The sequence below is a fragment of the Lissotriton helveticus genome, chromosome 1_1 (genome assembly GCF_964261635.1).
Source record: "Lissotriton helveticus chromosome 1_1, aLisHel1.1, whole genome shotgun sequence".
In the NCBI taxonomy this organism is placed as follows: Eukaryota; Metazoa; Chordata; class Amphibia; order Caudata; family Salamandridae; genus Lissotriton; species Lissotriton helveticus.
Genome location: NC_136057.1, coordinates 1,882,927,475 through 1,882,954,048, shown reverse-complemented (window position 1 = coordinate 1,882,954,048; position 26,574 = coordinate 1,882,927,475). Strand labels below are relative to the sequence as shown.

Here is a 26,574-nt window from a genome sequence, read left to right as displayed (position 1 = left end):
ACCAGCAATAAAGTTGAAATGACAGGCTGTCAATCTCTTCCCATAGTTATCTGTGCTGTTCCATTGTGTACGTGAGGCCGGATATGGATGCTGTATGTTCTTTGTATCATGGACGTCTGTGGGCATATGCATGTAGAAAGCTTTCACTGCTGCTTGCTGAGCTGCACTAGCTATGCCTGCAAAGGATGGTTTTCTCTACTGCCACCTATTCCGTGCGAAACTGATGTTGTAACTGATGATACCTGAGCCTTTGCGGACTAGGAGAATCTTGCACTATGTGAGCATCTCGCATTTACGCTGACAACAGTACAACCTTAGTGAATGTCAGCGTTTGTGTGCATTTATGTACGAAGTGACCTGTGTAAGAGCTATGCTTGCACTGCTTCTGTCTGTGCTTTGACAGTCGTCTGTGAAAGGTAAGTTGCACTGATTCTGTTCATGCTGCGGAAGCTTGTACTGCTGCTTACTCACACACATGCTCTGCCTTCAAGTGAACCTTTCAGTGCAGCTGCCCGTGCTTCACCTTCTCTGTATAAGGGACATTTGCCTTCTTGTTTGTCTTGTCAGAACTGCTTGATAATAAGGGAAATGTGACCTGCTGGTTTGGTACTGTACCTACCACGCCCCCAAACGCAGGCCTGCCAAGTGTCACGCATCAGGCGTGACACTATCGCATTTCAGTGCCGTGTTCCGCATCACCGTACTGAAATGCATTGTCACGCATTTTAATGCCACTCTTCTGTTGCAGGCTCCAGCGCTGAAACGGCTGCTAACAGAGCGCCCGGCGCGCCGGTGACACTTGCGCCAGCTCTGCCAGTGCTCCCCGCAGATTTTTTGCCTTTTTGCCGTCCCGGGAGTTCGCTGAACAAGGTATCTTCATAACCCTGGCTGCAGGAAATTCCCACCCGATGACTTCACCCCCCCCCCACACTAATTCTGTGTGCGCGCAAAAGCGAGACACCCGGGCGGGGCCTGCTGCCCTCGGCTGTGTCGCGTTGCGACATTCTAGTGGCTGTGGCGCTGCGGGGAATGTCATGTGACCTCACCTCCTGAATGATCCTAGAAGTGAGGTCTGACCGGATTCAGAAAGCGGGAATTAGTGGAGGAGTGTTGCGAGCTGGCAAGAAATAATTGCTGATCTAGATTTCAGCCGGGCCAAGCTCGGAGAGGCAAGTGCTGGCATACTTTGTTTTGCGTTCATTTTCATAGGGAAAAGCCCTACAGACAGCCCACATCAGACGGCAATTCACTCTGGGTGTTTTACTCCGATGTTAAAGCTGTAAATATAGGACAACATTAATAAATGTCTCTAAAGTAGCACAAAAAAAAAAAGAACTTTGAATCAATCAATCAAGCCCCAACCGCATAGCTGCCAAGGTTTCAGATTGCTATGTGTGACATTTTCATAATGTCAGTGTAATTATGAGTGACATTTCAACGACTATGAGTGACACTTTCATCTGGTGATGCCTTGTCTTCGGTTTTAAATGCTAGCAAGGCATCCCAGACAGTGACAACACTACTGTGCAGTGCAGAAGATGATTCCAGGCAGAAACGGTCAGTTTGGCTCTTTTTACTGAGTTGGCATGGCCTAGGCTTCTCAGCCTCACAGTGGAAATCCTAAAGACAGAATAACGCTGAGAATTAGTGAAAAGTGGAAATCCCCATTCGTGCAGAGTAGCTTTCATAATCAGTGCAAAACAGCCATAATATTATATTTAGCATAGGATGAAAGTAATAATTCTAAAGAAAAATCAGAGCAGACTGAGCTTCAGGATCCGAGTCCTGTGGCTACTGAAATCAGTGCACAGTGGGCAGCATGTGCAATCTTATTAGGAGTATGGTCGCAGTTCTCTGCCTCGCCCAGACTCAAAAGAAAAAGCTGTTGACCTTGACGAAAATCAGTGCTGTGGATTTCACCCTGATTGTTCAATATTTTGGTTCTTTATCAGGCCAGGCACCCAAATGGGTCTTTGGGAAAAATGAAGCACTTTTTGCAACATATGCTTCACAAAAGGGTGTGTAAAAAGATATGGTGGGAAGGCACACATATCTGTAACTCATTAAGTGCAGGCTGTTAAAAAAAAAAAAAAAAATTTGAAGTGTTTTTATTGTTTATGTAGTAAGATTTTGGGACCAAATCTAATTCGCAGTGAAACATGTACCAAGTGCTTTACCTAGTCAGGAAGTGTTTAGTCCTGTTGCACGCTTTAGTTTACTGACTTCTTAAGAGTATCTCGTTGCTCAAATGGGTGTAATTTCTGATATTGATACGGTTCCCTGCTTGATTTTGCTCGCAAGAAAGTGTCACACATAGTCGTTGAAATGTCACTCATAATTACAGTGACATTATGAAAATGTCACACATAGCAATCTGAAACCTTGGCAGCTATGCAAACATGAACCAGACAGCAGAATAACCCCACGTTTCAAAACCACAAGTCACCTATTGAAAGAGTGTTCCATATGCTCAACTTCAGACAATCTGTGATTTATCAGAACCTGGCATAATAGCTATAGAATATCTGAGTCGTGACACTACCCCGAGACAATCTAAGAACGTTTCAAACTTGTCAAAATTATTCATTAACGTGTAAGAGATGTCTTCTTACGACATCAAGTTTTTAATTAGATGAACCCTTTTTAAAAAAATTCTGAAAAAATAAAGCTACAAAGGAACAAATAACAGGGATCTTTGCAACAAAGACCAGAAAAATAGACTAACCTGCCTGGTGCAATCTGTGAACGTGGATTCCTTAAGGTGGCAGTGTTAACATTCTCCTCTAAAGAGGATGATTACGATCTGCACTGGTACTTGCTAACTTTTACTTGTAGAAAAGGAGAATAAAGTACTCTTTGCAGCCAAGGTATTTTCTAGGGTAAAAGTGTAATTCTAATTGGATCGATTACCCAAAAAATATGGAAAGAGTTTTCAGACATGTATATTTTGTTATGAAATGATTTGCAAAAATAAAGATATCCTCTCAATTTAAAATGTGTTTTGGGAATCAGCAAGTAGGCAGAGAGATTCTCATCTTTATGAATTTAAAGATGGCCATGGCGGAGAACCTTGAATTTCTGAGAATGCGATTTGCGCTCCCAAACTACCTCGACCAATGAAACTCCCTAAAAATAAACTACCGAAGCGGACATTTAGCAGAACTTTTTTAAAAAGGTGTTTTAAAGTTTCTCTGCCCGTCATGTTGGGCTATAAACGTCTATATGTCATTTGGATGCTGTTGTTGTCTTATGTTTCTATTAAACGAAGCGCTCCTTGGATATGGTACGATCGTAGAGGGCGACTGACAATACAATCAAAATCCATCCCTCCAGCGAATGCTCGGCTGCCAAGATTAAAGGAAGAACATAGAGATATGGCAGCACCTGCTGGCCGATCACGAGAATTGCCTGAATATTGGAGCAGAGTTACATTGGTATTTTTATAACCCGTTCCTGTAGGAATCCTTATTTTCTGGCCCCACACAAACATAACAGATCGGTCTCGTTTGCAAATTCCACAAACGTTTGCCGAAAAAAAGCAATTTTTCCAACCAAGACAACATTGTTTCAATTGTGTACAGGAAATGGGTGAACCACTTTAATATGCCGCATGGCAAGGGCTTCATCTGCTTTTTTAGTTTGTTTTACATTTTTCATAATTCCTTTAAGAAAAGTACGTTATTTTTAAAATGTGAAAGCCTTCAAACAATAGGCACTTCTTGAATGCAATGTGTACTCCAACTGTTTAGGATTTCCCTTGCACAAAAGACTGTTACTGATATTGAAGAAATAAAGACACGTTTTAAATGAAAAGCTTCCATGACCATAATGTAGTGTCATTTGGGGTAAACAACGTTTACCACAAATCTTTCTCCCCGCCGGTAATCACAACGCAAGTCGAAACAACGAATTGCCGCGGGAAGGTGTAGCATCGTGCTACAAATAATCACAGACTCTGGTCACAGTTCACTGGAGCTCTATTTGGTACATCCAGCTTACACCCTGTCCCTACTCTAACTACCTTAGTTCCTGTCCCTGGCTCCTCCCGTTCCTGCTCCTCCCTTTCACTCCACCCCAACCACTAGACTACATCCCACAATCTCACATCTCCCCCTTTCTTAACAAAATGAACTTAGTTTCCACAATGTTCGCAATTCTTCAATCAGCCGCACAGGTCGGCGGACAGTCTGTTCGTCAAGCATCAGTAGTGTCGAATTAGTGGTGGACCTAGCTTTGGTCGATCTTTCTGTCGTCTTAACAAGGTCATCCTTGACTACGGGATTGCACTTTTGAGGACGCAGACCATTGCGTATGAGTTGCTTATGCTCAGGTTCCGCGGCTACCATGTTTCTTTCTTGTTGTGTGACTGCTACTGGCTCAGCTCGGCAGTGACAGTCTGTTTTCTTTGGTGGCTCTTGTTCTATTGACGTTCGATCTCCCTCATGAGTGGATGACGTTCTGGTTCTCTTCCGAGCTCCCACATGTTCGGCTACTTCCTTTTGTCTTGTCAGGTTGGGATCAGCACTGCTCTTCTGTTCACCGTCGGTCCCGCCAGACGTTAACGTACTATCTGAGATGGGTGTCCTGGTTTGGTTCTTGGACTCATTTGCCGCCTCGGTTTGTCTCACCCACTCGTGTTCGCGATTGGTGTATCCCTTGGTCATACGGGCATGTACCTGTTTCTCTCTCGGCCGGTGACAATCTATCTCTTTCACCACATCTGGTCTTCCTTGCAGGGTGACAGGATAGTCCTTTTCCACCTGGTAGGTGCTGTCCCATCTCTTTGTTTTCCTTCTGTCAGTCCTTTGAGTTAGCCTCGCTGACCCCATCAGGGGTGACGGTATGTTACCCATGTCTTGATATGGCGATGACTGCGTTCGGGTGATTGAGGCCATGGACGTGGTCGGGACCATGACTTTGTTGACCCGAGTGATTGGACAGACATGCTTTCCCAGTCGGAGGGATCGGTCGCTGATTCCCTTTGAGAACGCTCCTTTGGGGTTGTCTTGACTGGTAAGTTTCTTGCATTGGTAGTCTGTGATGATATGCTTCTGGAGTCAGAGCTATCTGTAGGACATTCCTGTGGGTATGTCTCTTTACGTGTCTTCTGTGTTGTTGCTGTGGAAAGGTTGTTTGCTAACCACGCGTTTACTTCTTTCGTTTGATCTTGGAACATTTGGTCTCTGCCCCTCTCACGTGACATCAATTGTCTCTTCTCCGTTTTCTCATTGTCATGACTGTCTCGAGTGCACATGCCTCTCCCTTTTCGGTGTCTGAGTGGTTTACCACTCCTCATGTGGTCAGTTTCTTCTCTTCGCTTGTGTGTCCCACCGCTTGCTGCTTCCTCCGACTCATCTGCAGAATTTGGCGAACAGTGAGAGGATGCTCGTGGGTGTTCGTGTGCCGATTTCCAGTGTTGACAGGATTGGTCCCATCTGCTGTAGTCTGTCTTTCTTGCTCGCTTGTTGTGCAGATTGCCATCTTGTCCATGGGTGCAATCTGTCCCACTTGACACTTCATCTTCTTCAGAGTAGTTTGTGCCATACTTTGAATGACTCCTTGAGGTTGCGTCAGTGAGACTCTCACGATCCTGGATTGTCCCGGTCTGTTGTATTGTTGACTCGGAGTACTCCATGTCACTTTGTCTCTCCCTTGGTCTTCTCTCTGGTCTGCCTTCACCCTCCCTCTTTCTAGTTTTGTTTGTTTCTTGGGCTTTGTTCCCAGACATGAGGGAAGTCTCTTTCCTGGTACTTTTGTGTCTTGCCTTCGGGTGCAATTCTTTCGATATGTCTCTTGCTTCGACCCGCACTCCAACCTCGGCCCCTCTGATGATTCTCCTTAGCGACCACTGCCCCTGAAGCATCTTGCGCTTCGTGTCTGCATTTGAACAGCCTTCTATTATCCGAGCCGAATGGCTTCTTCATTTGTAAATATATTGAAGAAGCAACCGGGCACCAAGCTTTGCAACCGGGCGATGAAATTTGGCAATGGTTCTCCAGGTTCCTGCCGTGCAGTGGTGAAGGTGATGCGAGCATGATCCACGTCTACCGGTGCATGGAAATGGGTACGTAGCTTCTTTTGGAGTCTCTCATAGGTCTCTGTGTCTTTTTCAGGGAATGTTCTGACTAAACGTCGGCCCTCATGACCTATCAGCTGGAGAAGTAGTGGCAGACATTTTCTATCTCTTCGTTCACCGATCGCGTCGAGGAAATCGTCCAATGATTCCAGCCACCGGTTCCATTTGAGGCCCAAACTCTGACCGTCAGTCTGTGTCACTGGAGGCGGTACTTCAATGCAGGGATTGGACCGATGGGTTGCTGTATCCACCGCCATGAGGGAAGGAAGTTTCTGTCTGCTACCGTTGCAGGATTGTTCGCTTTGCTTCCCGTCTTATTTGCTGATCACCTTTGGCTGAGGTCCTTGGTCTGGTTGTTTCCTCGGAGGTTGGTAAGCTTCGCAACGGTCTCCACAGGTGCCAGTTAATGAAGCTTGTGGCTCATTTGTCTTCTCAGCTCCCGTTACTTTTGATTGTTTGTCTTCATGTGGCACTTGTCTTTGCTCGTGCTTGTTACATTCGGGATCTGCGTTTGCTTGTGCTCGCTGACTTCAGAGCTTGTGGACATCCGTGCTTGTTTATGTACAGTGCAGTCTTCGCTCGTTTCCGGCACTGGCGTGCTGTGAGTCGTGTATGTGCCAGTGCTCGTTGCCAATAGTTACATTTGTTCATTTCCTTTCTCGTCACCTGTGTTAGTGCATGTTCGTGCTCACCGTTTCCTTTGCTTGTCTCTGGCATTTGCTGGTGCTTATTTCATTTCTGTTTCCGGCATCTGCTTGTCTACACATTGCGCTCCTTGCATTTACTCGTGATTATTTATTGTGACCTTGGCACTTGCGTGTGCTTGTCGTGCTGTCGCGGTTTTGCCGTTGCTTTTATCGGTCTCTTGCATTCGCCAATGTTTGTTTACTTGTTTGTGAGCTTGTTTCATGCGCCACTTTTGCCTTGGCTCGTGCTTGTTTAGTAATTCTTGTTCATCTGCGTCGTCTCACGCTTGTCAGGGGTCTCCCTGCAGCTCGTGCGTGTTGTTTCCACGTGTTATTCACTATGCCTGACCTTAAGATGGCCGCCCCACCCTGGCCAAGGGGTCTGTCCTGGAAACTGCCTGACTTTAAGATGGCCGCCATTGCTATCTGCATGCACTACTTTTCCTCTGCTCATTCAGCCCCAGCTCCTTCACTTGGGACTCACCGGCAGTCGATCCAGGGGTCAGCACACTTTGGACTTTGCTCTCTTCAGTCTCTGCCACCGTCAGGTGAGGTTGGGGTGGGCTCCCGCCTCACTTTGCAGGGTCCCGCGCTCCTTCGGCGACAGAGTGCCGAAGCTCACGCATTAGGCGTGAGGTTCCCCTACGTCGGATGGCATTCGAGCTCCGACTCTAACGCGCTCGGCTGCGCTGACCGCCGGACTTCTTTGGGGCAGCTTCCTTCACCCAGGGCAGTAGTCCTGCGCTTCTTGGGGACACTGGGCAGAGTCGGAGTGGGCTCCCGACTTCTGTTTGCTCCGCACACGCCGGATCACACGCATCCGGCGGGGTCACGTTTCGGCGCTAACGGCTCTCTCTTTCCTTGAGCGTTCCAGCGCTCGCTGCTACACCTCTCTCGAGCGTTTCAGCGCTCGTTGCTGCAGCTCCCTCTTCACTCCCTCGCCACCACTGGGAGGGACAGGGTCACCTGCTGCTGGCCTGTCTCCTCAGGCGGCAGCTCCACACAGCAGCGTTTTCTTCCTTTCGGCGCTGCACGGGACAGGGCACTCTTGTGGGATTCTGTGGGCTGCTTTCATGCCCATCCTACCCTCGTCGCCAGTTGTAGCATCGTGCTACGAATAATCACAGACTCTGGTCACAGTTCACTGGAGCTCTATTTGGTACATCCAGCTTACACCCTGTCCCTACTCTAACTACCTTAGTTCCTGTCCCTGGCTCCTCCCGTTCCTGCTCCTCCCTTTCACTCCACCCCCAACCACTAGACTACATCCCACAATCTCACAGAAGGGGGGGTCGGTTCGATATAAAATCCAACACCTTCCCTATAATCCGCACAGACAGGAGTTGGACATCCAGCGCCCCCCCACACCCCAAGTCGCTGTTCCGACCGTGTTGTGATTCCCCTGCGGGAAAAAGACAGCGGTATTATAAATAACATACATTCGTCATTTGAGAATAAGAGCCATGGCCATGAAATCAAGGACGGACCATTTTTGTGAAGGAGCAAAGGAACTGGTAAACTAATGCCTACAAGATCTATACTTGCAAGCAAGGGATGACTCCAAAAAACCAGGAAGAGCTATTAATGCCAAGAAATGCACCGCACAGGTACTGCAGGTTTGTTATTGTGTGCGCAGCAAGTTGTACGGAGAGGAACGTGTACTTGCGAGAGTGCTCTGCAGATTCTTTGTACCGGCCGGTCAGATTCATGCCTTCGCTAAGCTGACTGCGACTTTTATCCTTTCAAGACAGATAAAACAAATAAACATTAGTACCGTACTTGTGAGCACAACTTATGACAGATCGGCTGCTTGCGTGGTCTAACCAGAGATGTGCTTCATTTAATCCTATTGCAGACAGAACGGGAGCCAGGCAGTGGCACAGGGTAAGATAAGAGGTGGGCACTTCTTACCGTCATTAAAGCGAGGCAGTGGGGGAGAAGGGGCAGTGGGGGAGAAGGAGCAGTGGAGCGTTCCATGTGGCGGGGAGCTGGATTCACATAAACGGAGCAACTGTAAAGACGAGCGCTTGTGTTAAGTGCTCAAACAAACAAAGCAGTCCCGAAACACTGCCCTACAATGGCCGCGGCACATGGTTAAAAGAAGTTGGGCAGTGAACTCAGGGAGGACTAAACACCGGAGGAGGCATGTATTCCTCTAACAAATGGGGAGAACGACAATGCGCTCACAACAGTAGATACTATGTCTCTCCCTCTCTCTGTAGTCCTTTGCACACCGTCTAGAGCCCAGACCTAAAAAGTCACTATTTAATGGGAAGGATGGAGCATTCCTAATTCAATTAAGGCAACCCATCAGACAGACTATATTCTGTTTGATGCACTTGCACTGTCCCACAAATGAATCGGAGAATCTCAACTTTTTAATTTTTAGCCTCCTATTTCAAATTCCTTCACATTTACAAAACGTTTTAAAATTGGCAATGGTGCATTAATATATATACTTTATTAATCTGTTACTATGAATAATTTTTCTAAGCAGTCACGGACACCCTGAGAAGGATTTGCGGACCCCCATTGGTCTCCAGCCCACAGGTTAAGAAACGAAACTCATCGGCTTTGGCCACTGGGCTACCATGTGACCAAAGCTAGGACGTTTTCCATTTCTAGGCAGTGGAAACACAGACTTAACTTTGAATTGAGAGGGTTGGTTAGAATAGAAACTGCAAGCAATGAAGGCTTACAAAGCATATATATATATATATATATATTCAATTAAAAATAATACTAACAAATTTCACAAGCAACACAACCCGAGAGTGAAGCAAAACTGTTTTGCCTGCAAGTGAAACTGTCCAATACGTTTCATCACCCACTCAGAGAACTCTTTATGTTGGAAAAATGAGACAAAACAAAGCAACACTTCATTTCTAACTCGTGACTTTGTGTTTGTTTGGCATCCTCAAAGTCTTGCCTCAAGCAATCTTTTTTGTGGTTTTTCAAATTGTTTTGCACTTGCAATTCTGTTTCGGTTGATTTTTCCACATCAAACCACAATGGCAATGCTAAAAAGGGAAGACGGAGTGAAAGAGCATACTTTCGGTAGTTGATGCTGACGAAAAAGGCGTGTCTTTAAGAAGTCAAAGGAATGTCCAACTGTGAGCAAACCTTACACCAAAAGCATAGTTTTGCAATGTTTCACAAGTAAACAGAAGAAGCAGGCTTTGGGATTGGTTGACAAGTACCTCCACTGTATTTAGATTACAGCAATGAACTCTCTCAAGCATTCTCTCGCACTAAAACCCCAATTTGAAGTGTAGGTTTGAGGGACAGAGACATTCACTGGACCAGTAAATACTGCAGTGTAAGGGTATTAACACGTTAGGTGAATACTTTAGATTCGGTGTATCCTCAAGAAAAATGGGAAATTGTATGGAGACTTTCCCCCAGTAAATTTCTGTATGTTTTACTAGACAAAATATATCAAGTGAAAAATGTGATGGTGCAGTACTGCCTGCAGCACTCCTCATTTAGATAGGGGAGCAATCAAAAGGTAAAGCACATTTCAAAAGTTTATCATGGCACTCATAAAAGGGGATTAAATGCCAAAGCACCTTCGCCTAAGGAAAAGTTACCATAACAGACTTTGAAAATGAAAACATGTGGAACTACTTGAATATCTTGCGATGACTGCCATGCCCATTAAAGGCTCAAAACAGCTTCAATGTTTGACCCTCAGCATGAAACCTACAGGTTCAGCTAAGATGCAGCCTTACAATAAAAGATCACTAATACAAACCCAACCAATGAGACGAACACTGCTTTCGACATGAAAAATAATACCGATTTATCTAATTTTGTAACTTCTGTAACCTTTGCTACAACTTCCATCTGGTTTTCATATACATTTGGCACCGTTTTGTAGCAATCTAAGCATGCCCACCTCTCGGTTCCATAACAAATGTCAACGTGTATGATAGTATCTCAAATGAGCTTTGCCTATGAGGTTCAATGGATGGGTCTTTGCCCAAAAATGGGGCAAGGAACATGAATACAAAGTTATTACAAAACATGAGTCATTAGATTAAAGCTACTAGACAGCGCATGCGAGGCACATTTTCATTTACCAAGAACAGAGAGACATGGAGTCTGCCCATTGCTTACCATTGGTTGCCATTCCTAGTCACTCATCTGCTTGTTTCTTATATGTGTCCAGCTTGTTAATCTTGTGTTTGTACCTCCCATGGAGCATTTCCTCATTACAATCTTTTTGACTGACTGGCATCACTGCTTCCATGACTTGCACTAATTTTTATTTTTGTGTAAAGCACACCATTAGAGAGCTTACGTTTTTGAGCTATTTACCTTTGGTTTCTCCCTCTGCTCTGTTTGAACGTTTTTATTTACCAATCCAACTCTGATTTGTAACAAAAGAAAAGAAAACGCCTGTCATTTTGTAAGTTCAAGCATGCTAGGAGTTCGTGCCTACAAAACGATGCGGGCGGCTGGGTCATAGGCTTTTTTTGTTTTGCAGCATTGCACAGCATTCCGGATGTTATGCAACATGACAAAATAAAATTGTCAAAGCTAATAGGTCACATTGGTAAGGTCTATTAACTTTGTCAATGCTTATTTTTATTTTGCCACCAGACCATTTAATTCACAATCGATGTGAAGATTCCAAAAGAGGAGAAATCGGAGGGTCAAACAGACAACAAGATAAATAATACAAACCAGTTCAGAAGAATAATGTGAGGAATCTTTCTGGATCCAATTGCACAGTGGGCAGACAGGTGGAGAAGCAGGTACACCAGATAAAGTTAAATTTCTAAAGTTGATATGAGGCGTGAAAATGGCTTGACGGTCTCACTTAAAGTTGTTTGAAGGGAAGAAGCGCTTAATTTATTTTCATCTGCCTCATGATGTAGGGGATGATGTTGCTATAAAGCAGACAGTTGACCCTGGATTACAAGCTATGTGGCTGAAACAAACCAAATATGGCCTCCATAGGACAGTGATGAGTTGGAGGTAAAATAGTCCAGTTATCCAAAGATAACCAAATATAATATTATCTCCTCTTGTGGAGTCAGCTTGGGACCACAGTGGCTTCTACTAAGAGTTTTACTGGTAGACCAGAAGTAGACAGGAGAACGTCAGCATTGTTAGCCAATAGAAACACCAGGCTGAGACAGATGCACCATTGCGATAAAGACCAGATCAGTCTCGTCGCCATAAGAAAGAGAGACACCATCAATAGAGAGACATGGACTTTCACCACTTAATAGTGGAGCAATGCTGCAGATAATAAAAACTGCTAAATTAGGATCCTGCTTCTTCGGTACAGGTGACCTCAGAGAGTGTCTGCACATTTATACGTCAGTTTTTGCTAAAGCCGCTTGTAACACTTGTACTTTTAGCATTCTCAGCTGCATGCAATTTTGAAACAACAAACATTTGTTTAAATGGTTCTTAGAGAATTTACGCAGCTGAAGGTTTCACAGTAGTAACAGTGAATGATTCTTCAGTACAATGGCTTCCGCTGGATAAAAACGAAAACAATTCCTGTTGATCTGTGCCTGGCACCCAGCTATGATGCTATTGTGGCGCTACCACGGCGATAGCATTAAAAGGAAAATTACACATTTATAATTAGGGCTCCCGGTTATACGGTATTTATTTTTTTGCCATTTCCGTCTCTATTTATCCATATTTATTTTTCAGGCATTTTTTCTGTATTTATCCACATTTATTTTTGCCGCAAGCAAAAGACGACGCTACAGCTAGTATTTTTCCACATTTATTTAAATTGACAATGCACACATGCGCTCAGTTGTTATTGGTCAACACTATACATTCATCTGAAAACAACCTTTGCCATTTGCAAAATGTCCCAAATATGCTTAAAAGTGCTATCACAAGCCGTTTGTCTCAGAGCCTTGCAGTTTCTGTCATTGGCAGAGTGCCACATCCTCTCCCCACTGAACACCATACAGCCCCACTGAGAGAAACTCACACTGCCTTCAGCTGCCTGAACAAAGTGAAAAGATGCCTCTCTGAAGTATGTGTGAAGTGATAACAGGTGTGAGCCTTTGTTTCCCATCTGTGGCATTTGCTTCTAGATGTGAGGCTCCTGGCTGCTCACACCCAGTCAGGAGACTCGAACAGATGGAGGCCTGATGACCCCTCAGAATAGGCCATTGTTATGGGCCGAGCAGGAGTCAGAATAATTATTAATGGAGACGCTTTTATGGGCAGTGATAAATAGTAATATCTTCCCTCTGACACTCCGGGCCTCCCCTTTTCCTATGAGATGAGTTAGGAATTCAGAGCTGAAAACTTTGAAAACGAAATACATTGTACTCATCCAGCTAGCACACCTTAGCCATTAACCCTTTGCACGCTGATGACGGAACCGCTCCGTCATCAGCTGCGGTGGCGCTGTGCTGATGACGGAGCGGTTCCGTCAAGGCCCTGCCGCCGCGCCTGCGAGGCGCAGATTCCGCGCCTGCGCTAGGCGTTCTATTGAGCGGGCTGGGCCATGACGGAACCGCTCCGTCATGAGCACAGCCCAACCGCGGCTGATGACGGAGCGCTTCCGTCACCAGCATGCGGCTGCCGCGCGGCCGCTCCGCCCCCTTAGCACTGCGGCGGAATAGCCGCCGCAGTGAAGGGGTTAATACCCAAATTAAACTCCCTGCTCATGGCACTGCTGAGTGAGTCCGGACTTCGTTTGACTAATCAGATTCACTGTCAAAGCAACATGTTTGGTCACTGGCGGTGATTCTGTTTTGCTTTGCAGATGTATGGACCACTTTGCTTTTCTTTACTCACCTACCAGAGCTTGGTGCTGCCTGGTCCACTTGGGAACCGTCGGGATCGGACTTCTTCTAAGTAATGCCCAAATCCATGCATCCTTGGCCGTCCAATCAAGAATTGACGCTGGAGCTGTTACTGGTGTCCACACCCGGCCTGCAGTTACCAAAACGCGGGAAGCAGACACCTCGAGTCAGCGCAGTGTGTCTTCAGGAATCATGATGACAATCTGCGCAGACTCGAATCTTCTGCTCCCATCTCGCCTGCCTGCAGCCTCTACCCCACCCTTTCCCAACTTCTCACAGGGAGGAGTTGGGAAAGGGTGGGGTAACACTCTTCTCCATCCCCTGACTGACGTGAAGCCCCTGGCACTACAGGGCTTCAGCCTGAAGCGCCCGGGGCAAACTTCACTTCTACGCATCAGGGGGTGGAGACTGGTCCCGGAGGCTAAGTCTTTTGCCTAGCTGACTTTGAGCTCGTCCGCCCGGCAAAAGACTCAGCAGGGCCCCCCACAAGCAGCTTTAGGGAATGTGAATGTGGATCAGCGCCGCTTGCAGTGACACACACACAAACGAGACTCATTAGAAATCAAGTCGACCCACAGCAATAAAGACAAGGTGCGTGTGTCTTGTGTTTTTGAATTAAAATAAAAATGAAAACGGACAAATTCAATCATTTTTAATTTACACTGACTATCCCAATGCCGACCCAGGGGGTGAAAGTGACGGGGGCGGAGCCCCGACGCCCTCACACAAAAACCGCCACTGTCTGTGCCTAATGCGGGGGTGCACTCGAGTAAGGGTGCTGGCCCCCACTGATGTTAAAAGGTGAATTTGCGGGGGGAAAGAAAGAGGGCTCCCTGCCCTGTGATTTAAAAGGGAGAATCCTTGCAATTGATTCCCGGCTCGGCCCTCTGGGGACAGAAGAAGGTACTGCGGTCTGGGTTCACAGGTGGCACGTCTCAGGGTTTAGGGGCAAGGGGCGACGTCACAAATCCCTTGTGGCCGGCGATTTTGGTCTTTCAAAAACCTGTGAAGTACTCAGGTGCGTCACAGCCCGGGCTGACGCCTCTTAACCCCTTCAGCGCTCATGACAAGGTCAGCTCGTCATGAGCGTTACCTGCGCTACGCGTATGACGAGCTGACCGTGTCACGTAACGCGGGATTTTCAAAATCGCAGCGCGCAGCGGGAAAACCGCTAGCGCGCATGCGGTTAACCCTCTAAGGAGAGGGAGACACCAGCGCCAGCACAGCAAAATTTACTTGTATTTTCCCATTTATATATATAAATACAGACAAAGGAAAACTTGTTTTCCGTCTGTATTTATATGTATAAATCCGTAAAAACTGAAAACCGGGAGCCCTATTTATAATGAAGCAACAAACAAGACAAGGATGCTATATTCACTATTTTAAACATTGATAAATCTAATCTTCAACTAAATTTCAAAAGGTGGAGAGAGACAATTTCTTAAGCTCATCTGTTCAGCATGTCGAATCTTGCTAATATGACTGAAACAATAGCCTTCTCAAAGGACAGGCTCACATTTTGGTTGTTTCTTGATGAACATATCTCTCGGCAAAAACACAGATAAGGCAGGTGGGATAAAGCAGCTCCAGAAGAGTTGATGACTGGTAGAACATATTGGGGAAGGACAGATTTACAATACTACATCCAAAACCCAAACAGAGTGAGACTGATTTATCTGTGACAGCACCAAGCACTGCATTGCATTTAAAAGATCGCACCTATGCAAAGCTGGCACCAAAAGCTTCTTTCAACATTCTGGGGGAGGGGGGGGAGGGAGCCAATATACCCAACAATCCAGATACGATAATCAAATAATGGAATATCTTAGTAAATGCATGATTCTGTAATGAATTGACACTCTGGTCCCCGGACTCGAACTTCAAATGTATGGGCCAGAGCTCATTTCTCTCAAGGAGGTAGGGTCTGCGATAGTTAAATTAATTCCCAACAAGGCCCCAGTGCTCTATAGGATGCCTGGGGATCTATACCGGTGTGAACCTAAAATCTGGGCACCGTACCTGGCAGTCTTATTTAATGCAATTTTGAAGGGGAACGTCCCGCCTGATACCTGGCTTGGAGCGGAGATTGTCCCTATTCACAAAAAAGGTTGTCCGTTAACTCCATCTAATTATAGGCCCATCAGTTTGATTGATATCACACAAAAACTGCTGGGTAGGATAATCTTAGATAGAGTTCAGGGGTGGATAGATGACAAGGAGATTTTGACCATATTCCAGGCTGGGTTTAGAACAGGCATCTCCACTATAGATCAAATATTCAGGCTCCAGGTCTTATTCTGGAAAACGGTGAGACTAGAGGGTGGCAGCCTCTACCTCATCTTTGTCGACCTGCAAACAGCTTTTGATCTTGTACCGAGGGATAAGCTGTGGAGAGTTTTGAGAGAGTTGGGTCTGCCGACTTATCTATTGAATATCTTGATCAAACACCACACAAACAACTATGCCCAAGTAAGGTGTGGTAGACATGGTGATTTATCGGCCCGCTTTCCAGTGCTGAAGGGGGTGCGTCCTGGCCCCCACATTATTTTGTCTTTACATCAATGGTTTGGTAGATCATTTACTTGGTGTAAAAGACAATGACGCTCCAAGGTTGGCTACGGGGCGCGTGCTTGCTTTGATGTTCGTAGACGACACTCTGCTGTTGTCTAGAACATCTACAGGCATCCAGCGTACCCTTGATGGTTTTGCTGGCTTTTGTGCTTCACAAGGATTGGAGATAAACTTGGATAAGACCAAGTTTATGATCTTTAATCCCCGAAGCAGACCCGTCCCAATCCTCTTCTGAATGGTATTTCGCTGGAAAGAGTTAGGACGTTTGTTTAACTCGGCATCACCCTTACGGAAAGCTTTGACTGGGGCTCTCAGATCGCAAAGGCCGCACTTAGACTAACCCAAGTAACGGGGGGTATTGGTAAAGTCCATAGAACTTCGGTTTTCAAACCCATATCCCCGGTTGTTGAAATCTATTGACTGCAGGCTAGAACGGCTTCAGTGTATGGAGCCGAATTATGGGGTCAACAAAGTATATCTAACCGTATGAGGGTCGAACATGGCGTCATGAGAAACTCTTTGGGCTTACCAGTAAGTACCCCGCTCATCCCTTTATGCTTAGATCTGGGACTAGAACCAATTGAGGAGCTAGTGGTAGCACGGCCTACTCTTTATTGGAAGAGGCTTTGGTTAGTGCCCCAACTAGCTTCCTATAGACAGGAATTTGCAGAGGTTTGGACTTTCTTAAAAAGTAAGAACATTTCGTGGCTCTCACATATTAGGGCACTCAGTAACAGGATTGGCCTACCAGAGTTGTGGGAGAACCCTGAAGTAAGTTGCTCAGGGATAAGTAAAGCACAGCTCTTGTACCACCTGAGGTACCTAAATTCGGTTGCTCTACAACGATCCACCACAGTGGGAAGACTGACGTTTGAGTTTCTTCTAGTAAAGACTGAACCAAGAATGGAGGAATTCTTGGATGTAATTTCTCCTCCACTTGCAAGGAAACTCTACATTCAGTTTAGGCATGGTTCCCTCCCACTAAGGGTATTTACCTCCAAATGGGCCAACGCAGAAGATATTATGTGCCCTGCATGCAATTACAAGCAAGAAGATGTTCGTCACGTCCTGTTTTTCTGCCCTGCCTATCATGACATAAGGAAATGCTGGTTGATACCCCTATGTAGGAATCAAGGCTTTAGACAGTGTGACCAAGCGTGTAGAGTCTTAAGGTATGACACCCACCCCCCTATTGTCTTCTCCGCATTACAGTTTTTATTCGCCATGTGGCATAGACGGAAAAGTTTTGTATAATATCTGTGTTATCAAATATTTTGTATTCCTCTCTTCGATAACTATCTAGTTTAATTCGTTTTTTAGGTCTATTATATGACTGAACCGCTATTTATTGTTTTATCTTTCTGTGCCATTGTGTATGTATTTTATTGGCACTTTTATGGTCTTTGACCGAAATAAAGTTATCAAATGAATAAATTTAATGAATTTAACAGGGCGCAGGATGTATTAGTGCAGAACACAGAAATAACTTTAAGGGATAGGATCTGCTCAGTTCAACTCCAATTTCTCCATCTTCTTCTAGGTTATTTCGGATAACGGATGCTTTTGGACTTTTACTAATCTGCTAGTACTGCTATCTTCTAGCAAAATGCAGAGGCACATCTACATTTCTAATGATGGGCAAAAGGTGCAGGTTCCAGGCAGCTTAACAAGAATACAAATAGTAAGAATGAATGTTTGTTGAATCTTTCATGGTAGGTGCGTGAAAGGGAGAGGCTACTGAATTTAGTAGCAAAGTCAATCAAGATTTTGGTTACATCGATGTTTTCAAATAAAATTCTAGGGAAAATATTTGGCAAAAAATTATCATTTGAAACACCTCATAAGACATCTTAAGGAAACTTCTCTTGAATGGTCAAACGTATTACTACCCTCACCACAAGTGCTAAACACTGAAGAATTTTAATTCTACAAAGTCAACACTATATAAATGGTATACCATCATGCTGAGAATAAAGCAATGTTACAACTCCAGTTAGGATCTTATCATACACTAGTCTTATATCCAAGTACCTTTGGGCTAGATAATTTGCCCCTATCCCGTGACTAGAAACAGATAAGAAAATGTGCCATGTTTTCAAGTGCGAATATCCTACTGAGCCATTGATTCCTTTCATGGGAACACTTGACACAACCACCTCTCCATCATGTCTGTTGAAAACCTCCTTTAAATAGTTAGTCTTATATTTAAAGACATATCAATCTGAGAATTATGTTTACTTTACCTCTCAATGAAGTTGTTGTAGACAAGGATACTGTTTTTCAAGTAGGGTTGTGGGTTGACATTGCTGCCGAAGGCATACTTGAAATGGCCATCTCTTAGGCGATAAGCTCTCCTCCTGGAGATTACGGAGGTAAGAATGTCTTTCAAGTGTTTCTGAAACAATCAAAGCCCATGTAGGGAATATGAATCAGACAGTGGGTAAACATAATGTGTAAGAATCACTTACACATGAGTGTAAGATTAAAACACAGTCACACCAGATTAAGTTAACCACTCAACCACATATTTTCCATGACTTTACTAATATAGGTCTTTCTTTCTAAGAATTAGAGCTTTTCTAAAGATTTTCTGTGAGTTTAGAAACAATAAATGGTGAGTGGGAAGAATCCATGAAGAGTGCTGCCAGTTACTAGTGGTGTCCCAGGGATACACGTACTACTGCATTCGACTGTGTATTCCATAGTGATTTTGTACAGATATTCTTCAAATGTGGCATTGGGAGCCGTCAGTTCATATTCTATGAGGTAGAAGATTTACAACTGGAATGCTGCACAAGAAACAATTTTACTCAATGTCCAGTCATATCTTCAAAAACAATCTATAACTTGTACTTACATGCTCAAAAAGTTAAAACAAAGAACGTCCCAAAGTGAGAGACCATCATATTTTATATGGCTATAACAGGGCCCCAAACCAGAATCAGTCAGTTTTCCTAGTCTGTCTACTTTTTCCCCAGACTTTCTAAATAGGCAGAGCAAGGGCTGAAGGGAACTGTTCACATTTTGTGAGTTAGGTTATTTGAAAAGTAGATTGTTTTCATCAAGGTCTCCAGTTGCTAGGTAAATACTGGTACAACACAAGGAGGAAGAGCGGTTTACTTGATGAAACAAGGGAGATGCTAACCAAGAAAATGTATATTCCCTCAGCACAGTAGAGATCTAAAAGGTCTCTGAACTTGGTCCTAAGGGACTGGCAGCAGCATGTAGGATCACATTTTTGAGTTGAAAAGTATAACTGCAGAAGTCCTAAAATTTTGTGCCGGAACTCATTGCAGTCGCCAAAGAAAAAAATGATCTTCGCTCATAGCCGGTTAGTCACACAACAGTAGTGTAATACGCAAAACAGGTGCAGACTGCGAGTACAGTAGAGGAAAAATAAGGATCCTGATAACAAGGGAAAACCCTGTGGGCTGCCCTCTTCACTTCTACATGGCAGGCACTACTCACTCACCTCAAGAGCATAGATGACAACGCTCACTGATTCCTCAGTCACATTGTCCAGGCCATTCTCGTAGGCCGTGACAATCATACGTCCTTCCAGCTGTCCACGTGTTGGCAGCATCATGGTGTGAGAGCAGAGCTTCAAGTCATCGTCCTCCTGTGGGTCCTTCACCACAAACTGCTGAGCGCTCAAAAGGGGATTCTGAGGCTGGAACCGGTGCTTAAGAAAGCAGAATGCATAACAAGCATAAGAGGAGAAAAAGCCCAATAGTTCCCAAAGGTCAGAATCTCCATGACATTCACATGTTTTAATATAGCAACAAATGGGCATGCTCAAATACATTACTTCAGTGACTCACTCTTCTTTTTATCACAGGGGTAAATCATATTTCCACCGAAGTCAAAATATCAAAGCACACTTTTTATTAAAGTCCATAAACGGGAGGAAGGGAAGTATGATATAAAACATTTGCTTCTTTTGTATGAGATTATCTTTGGAGTCCGATGATTGGAAAGGAATACTGTGCAGTACAAACCCACAGAGTAAGGGTTTTAAGAAAAATATTTAAGCAGATTACAGGCATCTTGCTGGGCAACTGCATCAGATCACATGCAAGAAGACTTTCTTAGTGTGTGACACGTCTTTATATAAATGTTTCAGAGAGTCAACCAAGATATGTAATCTGCAAGTTCTACTTTTGCACTATTACCTCTTGTGGGCTAAGCCCACACGCTATTAATCAATAAATGTGAATCTTATACTGAAAAATGACCAGCACTGAGAGAATTGCTATGATCAGCAAAGCATGGCAAAGGAAAGTAGTCTCATGATTCTCAATGAGAGTATATTTATTAGGCAACACAAAACACAAAGGACAGGACTATGTGGTCATGAGAGTACACCAAAAAATTAGATGGTGGAAGGGGAAGGTAAATGAACTGAAGTTTTGTATGTGTGGCTGTATGTTTTCCAACCAATAAGATAAAGATGGGTTGGCTACTCTATAAGTCAGTCGCTGTCTTGCTGTTGCCAATTACAGAGGTGCATGCTCCAAATGTACATATACACTGGATACTCGCACGTGATTTGACTCCCAATGCTCTTGAACAAATTGGCAAAAACTATAAAAAGACATTTTAAAGGGGAGGGAGGAGAGAATACAAAGGCAGCCAGGCTAGTAACCCCATGGCGTCCTTCATGAGGGCAGGCTAGCCCGCCAAATTACGAATCTCTCTTCCCAGCCTGTTCGACAGGCTGAGTAGAAAGTTTAAAAGAAGGCCTTTTTCTCCTTGGCCTGGTAGAGATAACCGGGCCAAGTGTCATCCTTCCTGCTTGCCCAAGGGTGGAGGTAATTAAACGTAACCTTCCCCCAGAAAAAGAGAGAGGAGGTCATGATTTACCGTCTCATTCAAGGGAGTGAAAAATAATCCTTCTTTGCAACACTGCTGAAGTGAAGAGACAGGGGAGCCCGGGGGAACAGCACAAGCATGGGGGGAGGGGCTACTTAGGTCGCAGACGGAGGAGTGCTGGGTGAGGACCAACACAGACAATGTTACCACATATTGAGTACTATGGTTGGGATGAGGGTATTTGAGGGAGAGGGGGTAGGTTTGTGTCTATCATTGTGTTTCTTGGCATATATACTGGCATGGTTGCCTCTGTGGGAGAGAGACTGTAATGACATTGATCTGTTTGATTAGTTTGGTATTTTAAAAATTAATAAAACAGATGTAAACCATAAATATATTAATCAGTCACCCTGATGTAGGACTTGCCACCCACAAGGTAGGATGTATGGCATTTAAAAGAAGCACACGTAGAAATGTAATGCTAACATGTTCTTACAGTGGCTAGCCCCCAAAAGATATTTTTCACAGTGGCAGGCTAAGTTGTCTTATGTAGAAAACTAGAGGGCAGATTAAAAATCCTAATATTGTATATGTGAATGGGACTACCTCGAAAAAAAATTAAACAGCTATTTTTAATAGTTATTGAAAATCCAATTCAATTGTGAAGTCAGATGTTTACTAAATAGTGAGGAAATTAGTAAGAAAAGAACATTTTAGAAAGTTATTTTTTTTCCCTGGATGATGTTTAAGGAGGCTAAATTCACATTTGCTCTCGTACTTCTGCCAGACAGTAATTAGTAATTGAAGAGGTGTGAAAACTGCACTGAACAAAGGCCTGGGTGTGGGGATTTGTTGTTCCCTTAAAAGGATGACCAGTGTGGCTGGGCGTAGAAACTGGATTAACCGCAAAGAGACCTCTCCTGTCACAGGCAAATCTTAGCTGACACCTGGGCAGGGCCCTTGCTTTGTCCCACCAGACTTCTGTCTCTGGGATTTCACATATAACACTAGGGGCACACTTGAAATGAAGGGAAACAGGATGCCAAAGGAATTGTTTCCAAGTTAAGACTGTCTGCTCTGTGTCATAGCTACATGGGGGTTGAGCTCAGGTTTATTTAGTAACTTTAGTGGTTCACCTTTACAACAAATGTGATTAATTTTTGAGGTGGGCATTTACCCTCCTCAACTAATGACGTAATTTCTTACCACAGTCACCATCAAAGGGCTATCAAACCAACATCATTTATGACACCCACCATTCTCTGCCCACACACCTATCACACAACCACACAGCCATGGTCTTATAAAGACACCTGGAAACATGTAGCATCATACGCCAACACACCTATACATACACACAGACACCCATGCTCACAACAACCGGCAGACCAACCATCACACACTCACACAGCTACGATACAACTTGGAATGGCACTAGAGAGCATTGGTGTAAGTCCTGTAATCATATATCTTTTAAAAAACACTTATAAACATAATTACAGATTCAATGAGACACATCCATTTAGGGCTTTCTCAAGTAATGACAGTAATGACAGGGGTGAGAGTGTAGGTTGATGTAGTACGATGGTGCTGGAAAATGAAGTGAAAGCAGCAGAATAACCAATTAATTTAATCAGTTATTATTTAATTTTTTCGAGGGAGACTGCTATTTTTTCATTCACAAAATGAGGCTAAATAGAGAGGAGCTCACACTTATAGGTAGAAGTATAGTGGCCAGGAATAACTCCATGCCTTACGCCTTTTTTATAAGCTCAGAGAAAGCCCAATTCCACTGCATAGTCCACGGTAGTGCAGTGAATAGCATCCAACATTAATAAAGCCGTAATTCTTTATCTGTAGCAGCGCTGTAGTGGACAAGATGCTCCAAGAGAAGCATATATATTCACTTAAAAAAACCAAAGGTACAGGGACGGTATAGATAGGCTCAGGTTTCACAGTTATTGGCAAATGCAAAAAGCTCTTCTACTAGTTTTACTTTCATCAACCACAAGTACCAAATTCATGAATGTTCATTTTTTTTATGATAAAGCCAAAGTTAGTACATTAGCGAATCTTAACCTACAAACAACTTTAGTTCGTTTTACGGAATTATACTCTATATTGCGCTTTAGAAGTGCAAAAGATTGCCAGCGTTAACTAAGTGAAACATTAAATGCCTATGGTTCCATAAAGAATACTGAAATCATCACCTTTTACCGATCTCACATTCCAAATTCTTCCACAAGACTTACGTCAAATTTCTGCCTGACTGATGAGAACTTCTTCTTCCCTTTAGGTTTTCCAGGCTTGGTGGTTGAATTCAGAGTCCCTGTACCTTCTGCAAGACAAGAATAAGGAAACATTTATGTCAAGGTGAAGATAGGTAGTGGAATATTCTACGCAAACCTCCCATGCCACACCTGCACTTGTGACTTAATCCACTTAAGCTATTGCTGGCAGGCCACTCCCTTACTGATTTCAGATATAGAATAGCCGCGTGCGCATTCCAATTGAAGCATAAGGCACACCAGAACAGTCATTACAAAATTGTGAGACTGAAATACTCCTGGCAAAAGGTTCTAAAGCAAAGCTAGCCAATGGCTGAAGGAAGCAAAGAAAAGCCTATTAAAGTAAGTTTAGAATACAAACTTTTTTCATAAATGATGCAATGATGCATGTAAAAACACAAAAAGAGATTTACACAGTCCATGGAGCAAATTTCAGCCTCCCAACAAACTCCTCAAAAAACAATTCCCAAGCTCATAACTGCTCAACACACACGCTTACCGAAAACGATGACAGGGTTAGAAACCTTGCCATGAAGTTTTCACATTGTGTTTTATTGCGATGACAAGAGGTTTGAGTATTTCCCAAGAGAAGGAAGATGTGGTCTAAAACAGAAGTATCTAACTACAGTTCTCTCTACAGCTGGATGGAAATCAATTGAGATTTATGATTATTTTGGAACCCAGAAAATGACTCCGTTTGCATGCATCCATCTCCGATCTTCTCTGCCAAAGAGTGACAAGTATATCCTTTTTTCACCTAGTGATTTTGATGTAAGATCACATGAATACCTACATGCACAGCTTCTTCAAGTCGAAAGGAACAAAGTTATGGATTATAGCTGCTAATATGTTCTAATCTAAAACTATTTTTCATCGTGAACGCATTTGTTCAGATCCTTGTGTGCATGTAAGAAAGTGTGCGTGTGCATGTGATAAAGTATGTGTGTGTGTGTGTGCATGTGAGAAAGTGTACATGTGAGAAAGTGTGTGTGCATGTGAGAACGTGTGTGTGCATGTGAGAAAGTGTGTGTGCATGTGAGAAAGTGTGTGTGCATGTGAGAAAGTGTGTGTGCATGTGAGAAAGTGTGTGTGTGAGAGAAAGTGCACGTGAGAAAGGGCATGTGTGTCTGCGTGTGTGAGAAAGTGCATGTGTATGTGTGTCAAAATATCTAGAAAATAATACCACAGTACAAGCACCAATTTCCCTTCCTATGCCCAATAATTTAGTCACCTCTCCCATTAAATCCTTAAATATGAGAGAAGCAGTAAACTTTGTAGCGCATAATGAGGTTATGAGAAAACATGGTCCCCAACAAAATCAGCCAAAGGAAACAAGCATTTGCAATGTACTAGGTCTCGCATTTACGCAAGTTTGAGCTATTGACATTGCAAATAACGACTTTTATTTTTGTTTCGTTTTTTAAAACAACTAAAAGGCATTGTCATTTACAATGCCAACAGATTAAACGTGTGTAAAGAGACCTATTGCATTGCAAATGCTTGTTTTTTTTCTAGGCAGCTCCTCAGGGTGTGCTGTCCAATGGTATTTTTTTTTCTAACACAAAACAAAATTTAAACGTCTGTAAATGAACTGTGCTGATAACTCAAGAGCTTGGAAAGCACAAATGAAGCTAACTTTTTTGGGTAGTAATTCTGAAGTGTGGTGGAAAGAAATGTTTTTAATGTGGCGGGCCCAGCTTTTGTTTATATGGCAGGCTAGGAGTCAGGATGTGCATCACAGGAGGAGTCCTACACACGAAACACACAAGGAGGGTTGTGAGCACGCGCAGCGAGGGCCCAACAAGGCCTCCAATGTAGCCTGCCACTGGGCATTGACCTGGCATACAAAGCAATGTGTTGTCGCCAACCACAAGTAGGACTTTGAGGTTTCAAACCTGTTAATTAACATCCCAGTGACTTCACTGGAAGTACCATCTCCCCGCCTTTGGCTCGACAGTCACCGGACGTTAAATGTGACCCAGATCAGAGGAGTGATCGTGTGTGACATTGCGGGATGAAGTGAATTGTGACCACTGCGGGAAGCCGTCTCCTGCTATCTGTGACCGAAGCAGCGCCGCAAGGAGTGTCCTTCTGGGCGCTGCTAGCCTACAATGGGTGTTGGCAAACCATCAATGCTTAGGGAGCTGGGCTTTAAATGGGCAGGTACGGAGTGTCTGCGCTTCTTCCGTGTGAAAGGGAGTGCACCTGTACTCCTCAAAGGGGCTCCGTGTTTAGAGCGGGGGAGTACAGACCCTTCTGGTTAGTAAACTGTCTCTCTGGGACAGTGAGTACCTGCACTTTCGTATACTTGAATGTGCAGTGCTGGTCAGCAGGTAAAACACACCACGCCACCACAAGCTTTGCATACATGTAGACAGGAGTTTTGCTGAAAATTTACCACTCTGCTGCCCAAATCCGCTGAGTTGGCAAAAATGGATGCCTGGCAGGGCTGGGGAAACCAAAAACAACCCTGGCAAACATGCTGAAGCCAGCCCCGCTCCCTTCCCCTCCTCGTGCCATCTCTCTCTTTCCTCCATCCATCCACTCTCTCCCCCATCGGTCTTTCTTCTCCATCTCTGATAGCTTTCTCTCTACCTTCCCTTCCACCCCTCGCTCTCCTGAAGCCTTCAGGTTCAGTGGAGGAGAGTGACAGTGGCACGCGGAGCGGCACTGTGCTTGTAAAACCAGCTGGTCCCAAGGGCTGGGGAAATACCGGTGGAATAAAAGGCCTGTTCCGCCTAGATGCCTGGGTTGATTATAGGTTGGCGGTCCGAGGTCCCACCGTGATGACCCTTAAGCAGACAGCGTCGTACGGAGAGGGATCTGTGCGCCCTGTGCAGCATGGGTCTGTTCAGGCGGAACTATGCACCGTAAAGCTGTAATAAAACAAGACCCCAGGCTGCGGTGGAGGAGGGAGGCTGGCAGGTTGCCAGGCATGGGACGTGGGCTGGGCTCGTAGGCCGCACCGCTCCTCGTGGAGCTTTGCGCTTCTGGTTCACCCTGAAGGCTACAGTGGTGAACAGCCGTTGGCTGAAGAGATTGGTGCGGGGCCTGGCATCATAGAGAGCATTGGAGGATTGGCATGGTGGCAGTTTATGAAGCCGTGGGTAGCCTCGGACAACAGGGTGCTGGAACCCTGCGACGAGACATTTGTAGGCGATCGGGACCAGGCTTGCAAGGTTTGATCACACTCTGTCCCTTCTCACCTTAATCTAGCCCACCAACCAGCACGAACCACCGACTCACATTAAGCACTGCGGCTCTCTTTCCTTGAGTCGCTTCTTTTTTTGAATATATGGTCTGTTGCGGTGGCTTGTGGACTGCACCGTTCACCAGGAGTGCGC

General features: G+C 44.5%; 1 protein-coding gene across 1 annotated transcript in view; it reads right to left on the bottom strand.

Moving 5' to 3' along the window:
• The window catches only part of TADA1 (transcriptional adaptor 1), a 117,966-nt gene that overhangs the window by 32,512 nt on the left and 58,880 nt on the right, over positions 1-26,574 (bottom strand). Inside the window, exons 4-6 of the mRNA XM_078642349.1 lie at positions 23,195-23,280; positions 19,603-19,812; positions 18,374-18,525 (exon numbers count right to left, since the gene is read on the bottom strand). Coding sequence (XP_078498475.1) covers positions 18,374-18,525; positions 19,603-19,812; positions 23,195-23,280 — 448 coding nt within the window. The remainder of the gene's footprint in view (positions 1-18,373; positions 18,526-19,602; positions 19,813-23,194; positions 23,281-26,574) is intronic.